The 11563-nt window shown below is 47.9% G+C and overlaps 1 protein-coding gene across 3 annotated transcripts; it reads right to left on the reverse strand.

The window, feature by feature from the left end:
• Nucleotides 1-1458: 1458 nt before the first annotated feature.
• Foxg1 (forkhead box G1) lies at nucleotides 1459-10629 on the reverse strand. Of its 3 annotated transcripts, none has more exons than XM_040743136.1 (3): nucleotides 10611-10629; nucleotides 5052-5324; nucleotides 1459-4103 (listed from the first exon to the last, which is right to left on the reverse strand). In XM_040743136.1, the coding sequence occupies exon 3, from the start codon at nucleotides 3832-3834 to the stop codon at nucleotides 2380-2382; it is 1455 nt and encodes a 484-aa protein (XP_040599070.1). In that variant the 5' UTR covers nucleotides 3835-4103; nucleotides 5052-5324; nucleotides 10611-10629; the 3' UTR covers nucleotides 1459-2379. The 3 variants fall into 3 exon arrangements, with proteins under 3 accessions (XP_040599070.1, XP_040599069.1, XP_040599068.1); XM_040743135.1 differs by having other exon boundaries at nucleotides 10501-10624; XM_040743134.1 differs by lacking the exon at nucleotides 10611-10629 and adding an exon at nucleotides 6495-6826.
• Between the last annotated feature and the right edge of the window lie 934 nt (nucleotides 10630-11563).

The following is an 11563-nucleotide window of genomic DNA, read 5'->3' on the forward strand; positions in this document are numbered from 1 at the left end:
TTTAAATTTGATTCTAGCTTTTCAAAATTTCCCGGGATCTCGATCTCTCTCTTCTCTCTCTCTCTCTCTCTCTCTCTCTCTCTCTCTCTCTCTCTCTTCTCTCTCTCTCTCTCTCTCTCTCTCTCTCTCTCTCTCTCTCTCTCAACCTCTCCTCCCCTTGCTCCCCTTCTTCCTCTCTTCATCCACGATACAGTCACCCCCATTTTCCAACACCAGCTATTCTGAATTTCAAATCAATGTTAGCCAACCTGCTTCTCCACTAGCCACCCGCCCCCTTCCCTGAGCAACCTCTAAGTGCTGGCTGATAATATCTTAGGGAGAGATTATTTTTCACTGGGCCCATTGTAAGAAGTGGCCAGCTTATTGCATTACTGCAAAACACATTTCAGACTATACAAATGTAACAAATGAACAACTTGTCTTCCACAGAATCACCACAGGATCCAATTAATTACTAAACCTTTAACTCAGGTTTTCTAATTATTTTCTGGAATTATAGCAAGTGGGCTGTCTGAAACTGTTTGAAAACATTTTCATTTTGTCTCATATATATGCATATGTGAACATATGCAATATATCTTGTATATATGCATATTGCACTTAGAGCAAAAATGATTCAAGCAAAAGAAACACACATCTAAATTAAATTATACAAATATATTGAAGATAGAATTAAAGAAATACGTCTATGTTGTAAAAATGGAGAGGGAAGACAGGGGTATTTTACTCTGAATAACTAGAATTTTAAGTTGTAATTAAAAATGTAAATATCAGCATCTGTGAGTCATTACAACAGGTGATCACTTCAGCAAGCTCTACATTGCAACTCAGCACATCTTTATTAGAATTTGTTCATTGTGGGTAAACAGCCACAAAAAAATGCTGACTTAGAAAGTATAAATACAAATATTTAAACAAAAATGTCTGCAGCATCCATAGCGCAAAATTGTACGTGAACTGAAGGGATATATATGCATATATACATATGTATATGTGTATATGTATATATATGCACACACGTGTGTGTTCATTAGTCACTTCTAACTATATACATATATTTATTTATAATTTGCCAACTTCTATAAACAAGATACCTGAAACTATATATATATATGTATATATATATGGCATTCTATCAAGTGAATTTAATGTAAAGCACAGGATGAACAGCTATGCACATAAAATTGAATATCTTCTTTTTGCTGTATATACATCTACAAAAGCAAAGGTGTTAGCTGAAAATCCTATACTTCATTTAAAGCTAGTATTTATTAAGTAGCCTGCTCCTGGTAAAATTTGTTCACAAAGGGGAAAAAAAAGATACTATTCTCAGTTGAAAGTAAAGGAGCAGTTTAAACTCCAACTTGGCTGAAAAAGCCTTCGAATTCCCTATAAATCAAATGGTATTTTGCATATTAGCTCTACTTAATAAAAGAGACAAAAATATCAAGATATATATGAATTTAGCCTATTTTTTTATTTCTGTGTGTTCATAGTAAACATTTTTGTAAGTGACAAACACGGGCATATGACCACAGTATCACAATCAAGAAATTTTAAGACAACATTAACAATCACTCAAATTGATGCGGCATTTGCGCAACACGGGTTACATATTTGCAAAGTTTACCTATAAGTACAATAGGTATTAACATTTCACTACATTTAGAAAAAATAAAAGTGACCTGTTAGTGACCACATACATCGAAATATACACAACACAAACTGAAGGCAATCCTTAATTTTGTCCCCTTCCGATTCAATTGAATGGGCAGTGTTGCCAACTAAACAACTTTCCATTTTCGTTTGTTTGTTTGTTTGTTTTAATACTTAGTATACCAAGTGCATTTGCTAGAATCCAATCTTTGGTCTAAAAGTAAACAAAAGGTAAAAACAGTTCTTAAAGAAAAGGACAAAACAATAAATGGCCAATATAATTTCTTGGGCACCTTTACTACAAATTCTTAAATACAAATTACAGTTTAACATTTTTAAACTCTCTCCATAATTTAGGTTGTTCTCAAGGCCTGCGTCCACCAGATAGCTCCATGATAACTTATAATACTGCACACATGGAAATCTGGCAGCCTTTTGAGATAGGCTTGTCAGGTTTGAATGAAATGGCAAAGCAGTCACTATTTAGATACACATTCTACTATAATTTGACGTCCAAACCTTATATTCTACAATGTATTCTCCCACATTGCACCTCGCTGACACTCCACACCTTGTTAGAATAGTAAACAACCCTAAAGACTGAACAAACGTACAGAAATGGGGGGGAGGGCTTAATAAAAAATACCTGGACTTATTTTTTTAATTATCATTTACAATGCAAATGTGTGTAAAACGTTCACTTACAGTCTGGTCCCCGGGACGTTAATGTATTAAAGGGTTGGAAGAAGACCCCTGATTTTGATGTGTGAAATAATCAGACAGTCCCCCGGACAGTCCTGTCGTAAAACTTGGCAAAGAGGGTCTTAAGGACTCACAGGGCAGGGTCGAGGGGGCCTGCGGCGACGTAGAGGAAGACGCGGCCCGGGCGCTCATGGACGTGCTGGTCTGCGAAGTCATTGACGGGTGCGGGACGTGGGGGAAAAAGTAACTCGTCTGGCCCGCGAGCAGGTTGACGGAGCAGGGGTTGAGGGAGTAGGTCCCGGAGCAGGGCACCGACAGGCCGCAGGGCACCGAGGCGGCGAGCGCAGCGGCCGTGAGGTGGTGTGTGGCGTACGGGATCTCCCCGTTGACCAGCCGGTCCACGCTCAGCCCGTTGGCGGTGGAGAAGGAGTGGTTGTTGCCCAGCGAGTTCTGAGTCAACACGGAGCTGTAGGGCATGGGGTGGCTGGGGTAGGCCGACGTGGTGCCGTTGTAACTCAAAGTGCTGCTGGCGCGGGGGTGGTGCAGGGACAAGAAGGGCGACATGGGCCAGTAGAGGGAGCCGGCGCGGTCCATGAAGGTGAGGCCGGTGGAGGTGAGGCGCGCCCCGCGCTTGAAGGCCAGCTTGGCCCGAGACGTGGTGGAGCGGCGCCGCAGCTTGCCGGTCGTGCCGCCGATGAAGACGTCGTCGCTCGACGGGTCCAGCATCCAGTAGTTGCCCTTGCCCGGGTCGTCGTAGTGGCGCGGCACCTTCACGAAGCACTTGTTGAGGGACAGGTTGTGGCGGATGGAGTTCTGCCAGCCCTGCTTGTTCTCGCGGTAGTAGGGGAAGTTCTTCATGATGAACTCGTAGATGCCGTTAAGCGTCAGGCGTTTCTCGGGGCTCTGCCGGATGGCCATCATGATGAGCGCGTTGTAGCTGAACGGCGGCTTCTCGTACTTGCCGTTCTTCTTGTCGCCCTCCTTGCCCCCCTCCCCGTCCTTGCCGCCCTCGCCCGCCCCCTTCTTCTCCTCCCCCCCGGCACCGGCGCCCTTCTCCTTCTCGTCCGGCCCGACGGGCGCCAGCTCTGGCGGCCCTCCGCCCGGCTCGCCTTTGGCTCCCAGAGCGTCGGCCTTGGCCCCGTCCAGGGCTGCGGGCGGCGGGAGCAGGAGCGGCTGCGGGCCCTTGTCGTCGTCGGCGGCTGCCGGGGCGCCTCGTGCCTGCGGGGGCTGCGGGGTCGGGGGCGGCTGCTGCTGCTGCTGCTGCTGCTGCTGGGGCGGCGGCGGCGGCTGGGGCGCGGGCGGCGGCGGGTGGTGGTGGTGGTGGTGATGATGGTGATGCTGGGGGTGGTGGCTGTTGTGGTGGCCGTGGCTCGCGTGGTGGTTGTCGTTCTGGACGGCCTCGGGGACCAGGCTGTTGATGCTGAACGAGGACTTGGGAATCATTTTCACCTCTTTCCTATCTCCCATGTCCAGCATCACCCAGGCGTCGGGGGGCGGCGGCGGCGGCGGCGCGGAAGCCGGGTAGCGGCGCGGCGGGCGGCCGGTGGATTCGAAGCGGGGCGCGGGGGGAGCGGGTGGTGGTGGTGGCGGCGGCGGCGGTGGCGGCGGCACTGAGCGCTCCGGCAGCAGCGCAGTTGGACCGCAGGCTCCGGCGCTGGCAAGGCATGTAGCAAAAGCTGCAACCACCCCTCAGGAATTAGAGAGAGCGAAAGAGAGCGAGAGAGAGCGAGAGAAGAGAGAGAGAGCTAGAGAGAGAGCGAGAGCGAGAGAGAGAGCGAGAGAGAGAGAGAGAGAGAGAGAGAGCGAGAGAGAGAGAGAGAGAGAGAGAGAGAGAGAGAGAGAGAGAGAGAGAGAGAGAGAGAGAGAGAGAGAGAGAGAGAGAGAGAGAGAGAGAGAAATAAAAAAAAAAACAAGAGGCAGAAGCAACCCGCCGCCCGGGGTGCAGCGCCCCGCTCCGTTCCGCGCCCGGCCTCCCCCTCCCCCGCTGCCTCCTCCTCCTCCTCGCGCCGCAGCAGTCACAGCAGCAGCAGCGGCAGCCCGAAGGGGGGGAGAGCCGGGCGGCGGGCGGGCGCGTCCCGGAGCGGCCGCGGCGAGGCTGGGAGACAGCGATCGAGGCGGCTATAGCCACAATTAATTTTCCGAGCTACAGGCGCACACTAGGGCTGTAAAAAAATTTTTGGTTTAACCTTTCCTACGGCTGCACCAATCACAGCCGGCGGCGTGCGGGAGCGTCTGGCTGGCCGTCGACCAATCGGCAGCCCAGAGCCCGCCCACCCCCGCCCCGCCCCGGACCCGCCCCCTGCGCCTGCCCCCTCCGGGTGGCGGGGCCCGGGCCCCGGAGCCGCGCGGGGACCGGCGGGAGCTCGCCCACCCGGCCAGGATTAGCGCGGGGCGTGCGCCCGGACCCCGGCCGCTTGCCTGCGGCCTCCTCCCTGTATGGGATTATTTTCCTTTGCGCGTCAATATTTATCTTTATTGATTAAAGTTTGTATCCGATTTTGTCTCTAAGAGCGGGGGGCACGGCGGAGGGGCGAGCCGTGAGGGTGCGGGAGAGGGCGTGAACCTTAGCGACGCCGCCGCAGCCCGGGAAGCGCCCTCGGAGCCGATCGGCCAGCGGCTCTGGATAGCCGGGGTTTGGGGGAGCCTGACCTGGTGTATGGGGCGGGGGTGGCCACGGACAGGCCGGTACTTACGGGTTTCTGAGGCCCTCGGCGAGCTCGGCCCGCGAAGAGGCGCTGAGGGCGGCGTGCGGGGGGCGGCCTTCCGGGCGGAGAGCTGCCCAGTGCGAACACAGTACCAAACAGTCCCGAAATAAAGCAGGTAACACGTGCGCGCTCCGTATGTCTCTCTTCACTCCAAGATTCGCGCTCCCGCGCGGGTGACGGGGTCGCGTTTTCTCCTCGGTCACTCCACCTCCTCTTCAGCTTCTAGGCAGTACTGGAAGCCGTTAGCTGCGATCGATCACCCTGGAAATATTTTCATTTTGCTTGACATTATACGAAAATATAAGTGCGCGTCTCCTTCCTTTAAAAAGAAAAATCCTATGTTTGCTTCCCCGCCATCCCTCCCCCCCCCCATTCACAAATGCTTTATTTCTTTAAAGCCTCAATCTTGAAACATCAGTATGTTGAAATCAGCTCTTGCCATTCCAGGATGCTGCTGGAATTCTTCTCAGGAGCCCGGGGAACGTGGATTTGACAGTCCCGGCTTCGAGGATGTAGGGATGGTTTGATGGGGAGGTTGAAATGAGTGGATAGCTTGCGATTCAAGAGCTTTACAAGAATCTCGCGGCCAGGGCCAGGGCTAAGGCCCAGCATTTCCCAGGGATTGCAGCACAGGGATCAGAAGCGTCTCCATCCCTCACGGGCTCGAAGCAGGCCACCTTGTTGGGAGGATTTAGCCCCAGAGAAGAGGGAGGTGGAGACGCTTGGGTCACGAGTACATTTCCCCTCCTCTTTAAGGTAAAATACTCCAGCCATGCAAGCATTCTTCACTTTGATGAGCTCTTAGCTAAATGATCTTGCAGACTTGGTTTTTTTTTTTAAATGGAGGGAGAAAAAGCAGGTCCTATGCATGACGTTTAAATCTAGCATAAAATGTAATAAATGAATACTCAAATTAATAGGGAGCTATTTCAGGGTTCCCACCCCCAAGTTTGAAATGGGGCGCAGGCAGAGGGGGAGAGAAACATTGGAGAGAATAATACACAATTATAAACAGCTAGAGATTTTTAATATATCTATTAGGACCGTTGTAAGGGATCTTTGAATATTTGTCCCCAAATATCCTTCCACTGGTTGGATCTATTTCTACAAATCTGCTTACTTTAAAACAAGCTATGCATGAAGAAAAATTCCAGGGTCCTAGCAATCTCCTTTGCAAGCCACACTGGTCACCAAAGGTTGATTTCTAAGCCTGGGGTTTGTCACAGCTATAGAAATCTGTGAGCACCAGTGGCCCGGTTCTCTTCCCCTTCTACTCTCTCCTTCATGGTGGCTCCTCAACCGGCTAGCTTTCCTTCCTCCTCTCCTCTTCCTTCTCCTCTTTTCACCAAGCCACCCCTTCTCCCTCCCTCCTTTCCTCTCCCCTCCACTCCTCCACCTACTCCTCCCCATCCCCCCAGCCCCCCTTCTCACCACTGCCTATAATGGCTCACGGGGCTCCCTCTGAGGTGGACGGCCCGGTACGTTTTCGTAGTCGGTCTAGCGTGAAATGATTCGGTGTAACCGGATTCTTGGGAAAGGACAGGTTACGTAAACATTTACTGATGTGGAGTAACTATACTATTTGTACTCTGATATGCAGGAAGGAAAGTGTTGATTAACACAGAAGAAAAAAAAAGCGAAATTAGCTGATTGCATGCTCATAAGTGCAAGCTGTCATTGAACTGCTTTTAAAATAGACACAGCTGGGTGTTTGTGTTGAAAAATTTCTTGTGTTTTTGCTAATACTGAAATAAGCATGATTTTGTATACCAAACATTTTCAGATCATTAAAATTTGTAATCTGTGCTGGTTTTAAACACAAAGAAAAGAAACAGAATCATTTCGATGTAAAATTTGCTGATATTATATTAACTCAATCAGGTCTGTACAAATTGTGCATTGTGTCTCCTAAAATCTGTTTGATCAATTTAATACACAAAGTGCCAAACGTGGGTATTGTTTGTTAACATTGGACATTTTATTCCAATCTGAGCTCAGCAGTGAACTGGAGGAGTGTTCCTTGAATACAACCCCAGCGCTGACTGATGAATTTTTAATGCTGAGGTGCTTCTTAGGTTAAATCTAAATGTGTATTGTTTTATTACCCTGTAGAAGAAATTAGCAGGCGAAGTAAGGTTTCCTTCTGTTTACTTCCAAAGAGCAAAAACTGGGCTTTGGAAAGTGAGAGCTGCAATAATCTGATTTTATATGTCAAGGCTTATACTGGCCTGAAAAATGTTTTGCATGCAAATTAAAGATGTGCTGTGGGATTTCTAAGGTTGCATGAATGCAAGTCTCTCCAAATAGGATGTTTAATAGTAAAAAAAATAGAATATAGTTTGGTATAATATTAAAACTAGTTTCATGATGCAAAGATTATTTGCAATTTCCAAAAAAAGCAAGTTTGAATACCTCTAAATAATTTTAATTGCGCTTTAGGATGAGATGGGAATATATATTAAAATACACTCACATGTATGTCAGCCTTCAACAAAACATGCACTGTTTACTCAGCAGCTTATATTTGTATCAGCAATGGTTTCTTTTTAGATCAGCTGCTAGCTGAAACATGGGGGGGAAGGGACTTCTGGACAAAGTATTGTGAAGTTGAAAGTCTCTGGATGGGGCTTTGTATATCCTACCAACCAATTTGGGTGCAAATTGGATTTGAAGTCCTGCCCACGTCCACCATGGGCCTCTTCCCTCAGCACATAAAGCCCTATTTTCAGCCTCTGTGATTACCTTCAGAAGACAGAGGGCAGGCAGCCAGTGGTCTCAGACCGGAAACCAGTTCCCCAATCAGTGTAAGTTTCCCTCCTAATCAATTTAACTTCACACTTATAAATCTGAAAATGTGTAGTGTTAGTGAAATAGTGAACATAACAGCCTATCAGAGTTAATGTGATTTGTTGGTTTACATAGTGGTGAACTGGTAGGCCTCAGTTCTCTCTCATCCTCCACCCACCCATCCTCAAAGAGGACAAGAATTGTATTGTAAGCAATTCCAATGGAAGATTCCTTGGAAATGAATTACATTATTTCTTCTAGAGTTTTAATTATCCTCCAAGACTCCACAGTGTACTTCATCTGAACAGGGAGGAGCTCATTTTCATTTTATTTCTGAAGGTGGATGCTACATTGTCTTCCTTGAGGGCATTCTTTGCTTTGGGCCTTCCTTAACTTCTACTACCAAGGGTGGGCCATATTTATCTATCTCCAGCTTTCCCTTGGGATCAGGGACAAAATCTAGCTAAAGTTCTCTTCTTACAAATGCACAGGACTGTTTGTGACCCCTTGACTTGAGGCAGTCAGCAGATCCCATGCTGAGACATCCAGGTATTTTCAAGAGATTCTGTAACAAATGAAGCCGGCCCTCCCTAGAGCAAACTTCTCTGTAATCACTTCCTAACAGCAGGTAATGGTGCTAACATTTAGTGATTAGAAGTTACTCTTTAGCGTGTTGTATCCTTGTTCTGTGGGTTTTGGTTACAGGTTATACGATTAGGTTTGCGAGAACAGTAGTGAACTAAACTTCTCAGTAAGAGGTCTTCACACCAGGGAAGTGTTACTTTTCCTCAGCAGCCCTGCCTCGTCACTCATTAGGGAGCTGCAGGTTGTTAGAGGCTGCTCTCAGCAGGCTCATGTGCGCACCCTTCATGTCCTAGAGGGCACGCGCAGATATGCGAGGAGTGGGTACACACACACACACACACACACACACACACACAAACACACACACCGCATACGCACACACACGCACGAGCGCACGTGTACATGCACACGCACACCATACACACATGCACACACACGCACACACGCGCGCGCACACACACACACACAGAGCTCTAAAACTAAATTAAGAAGCGGATGATTAAGACAAGCGTCTACTAGGCCTGTCATTTCAGCATCCTTCCATCATAACATTGTGGCACCGGCAATTTTGCTTGAGAACCTTGAGGAAAAAAATATATGGGAGAGCCTCATATTTGAGACTCGAAATGTTTAACTTTTATAAGCTAGGGAACCACTTCAGGAACCAGTAAGTTAAAAAGAGGAGGAAGAAGAGAAGGGAATTGGTCTTCATGGAAACCCATGGAGTTCTCTGGGCACATTTCTTTGACATAATCATGTGTCCCATGAAACTAGATCCAATGGCACCCAAAAACTCCTGGTACCAACAATCTCAGAGAGACTCACAGCATAATGCCATAATCCTAGAGCCAAGGCCTCTTGTGTTTTTCTGAACAATGTCTCTGCAGAATAACCCGGTACATCTTTGGTGAATAGGAAGGCCTGCTGCCCTTGTATGTGTTTTCCTGTTATTTGCCAGCAACTACGGACTTCTTAGACTGGATAGTTTAAGAAGTCCAGCCCTTGGTGAGTAAGAAGGGAAGCTTTTCTCCACTTGCAGATCAGATCCAATTGGGAGAAATTCACACACCAACTGGGCAAGCCAGCCCTGAAAGGCCAGTATCTGTATTTCCTCCCAGTTGCCCAAGGAATCAATGCAGCCCACTTTTCCAAGAGGACTGGAAAGCCTGATGAGAACAGAGAGGAAGGATGGCCCCAGAACTGGAAATGGAAGACAAGGTTTGATTTCTTAGTTCTCTCCACCCATCCCAGTCTGTCTGAAAAGGAAGCAAATGGACTTACAGAATCCAGCATGTAAGACAATGCTGTCTTGCCTGGTTTGTCCATCAATGCATATTGAAAGGAAAAGAAAGACAACGATTTGGTCAACACACACATGGTGAAACAAAAGCTTGCAGGCTAGAAAAGTGCAGAGCTCCTATGACCCAGAGGCCCTAACTATCCTATCCCTGGTCATACCTTTTCAGTTTGATTTTCAATGGGAGCCTAAATCACTTTCCTGAGAACACAACGATCAAATCCCTATGTTCTGAGGGAACATTCCAGAAGGTCCTCAAAACTACAGTTGTGTGAGAAAACTGAAAACAAAACAAAACAAAAAAAAAAAAACAAAGCTGCAGCTACTAACTCAAAAGCAGTCACCCCTAGTCAGGAAAGGACCACAGAATGCGTAGGACAACCAAGGGTTGTGTGTGAGATGGATAAATATAATACATGGAATAACTAATGCCCATTGCAAGTCTGGAGAGGAATAAGGAGAGGGAAAACTACATTCTTGAGAGTGCTCCAGTCCCAAAGCCTCCCTTAGTCCAGGAGAGAAAGCAACCCGTGTGCTAATAAAAATGCCTGTTTCCTTACCAAAAATTAAAACCAAGCCCCCAAAACAAAACAAACAAAAATCCAACCAAACAATCACAAAAACTTCCAGTGCTCACAATTCATACCCACCTGCCTCTTGGCTCTCTAGTCCTGGTTCTTCTAGGTCCTCCCCATGCCCCACCCTACCCAACCCAAAGCAGAACAAAACCTGTGGCGCTAGTGTTTGCCAAAGGGCCGGTCTACCCACCCTCTTGGGGGCGGCAATGGCTGTAGGGCCTTGGTTCCTGGCGGCTGAGCTTTCCCGACGGAATCGCCAGTCAGCACTACTCTGCTATGCTCTCCTCCCTGCGCGCTCACCCGGAGCTTCTTTGTCGTCCACGCCTGCCAAGTGCGATCCAGCCGGAGAGAGAGGCCTTGCTTTTAGGTTTCATCTCCAGATCCCCCCTCCCCTTCTGAGGAGGCAACTTTCAGCTTAGATGTCTGGCTTTTGCACATCAGACTGGAAGTATGCACCAACAGATCAATATTTTTGGGCTTTATAGGTCATCTGCCATGGTGAACGCAGGAGGGGGGGTGGGGGGTGAGAGGAGGAAACCAGTTAAAGGTTGTGAGCTTGTATTGATATAGTGCACAACTCCGAGCTGAAATACCAGTGCGTGGTGCTGAAGTTAATTCGAATATTCAATAACAACTAAGGAGTATTGAACCCAGTGGGGGAGAGCAGTTACATATCACTTCTCTCCGGATCTTCCCAAGAAGCCACGCGCAGGAAGGAGACATCCGACAGAGCAAGCTACAAGCAGCAGGGCACAGAAGCAAGCTGCTACCGTCACCAAATGAGAACTAAAACAGCCCAATTCCTTTTCAGAAGTGACAGCAAAGGTGGTGGGACATTTTTATATTAAACAATCCCGGATCTATTTCGCCAAACTCGGTGTCTTTCTTCTGGGTTTGCCCTAAGATAAGTAGGGGAGAGAAAGCCATGTCTGGGAAGGAAGCTCAGTCGGGCAAGCTTGGTTCTGAGCCTGTGACAAACCCATCACTGCGAAGAGGCTCACTGTCTCTTTTTTTTCTTTGTACCTTCTCTCTCTCCCTCCCTCCTTCTACTCCTCCCTCCCACTTCCTCCCTCTCTCCTTCCTTTTTTTCTTTCCATCTCTTTTCTTTTCTCCCAGAGAGTGAACTTGTTAGGTAAGAAGGAAGAGACAACTAGGAAATGGAAATTCAGAAGAAGCCCAGCTCTTGCCAAAGCAGGCGGTGCGGCTAGCTGATGGTAGCCGCATGGTCTCCGAGAGCGGGTAAAGAGGTTCAC

This window comes from Mesocricetus auratus, unplaced genomic scaffold, assembly GCF_017639785.1.
Source record: "Mesocricetus auratus isolate SY011 unplaced genomic scaffold, BCM_Maur_2.0 Super-Scaffold_15014, whole genome shotgun sequence".
Lineage (NCBI taxonomy): Eukaryota > Metazoa > Chordata > Mammalia > Rodentia > Cricetidae > Mesocricetus > Mesocricetus auratus.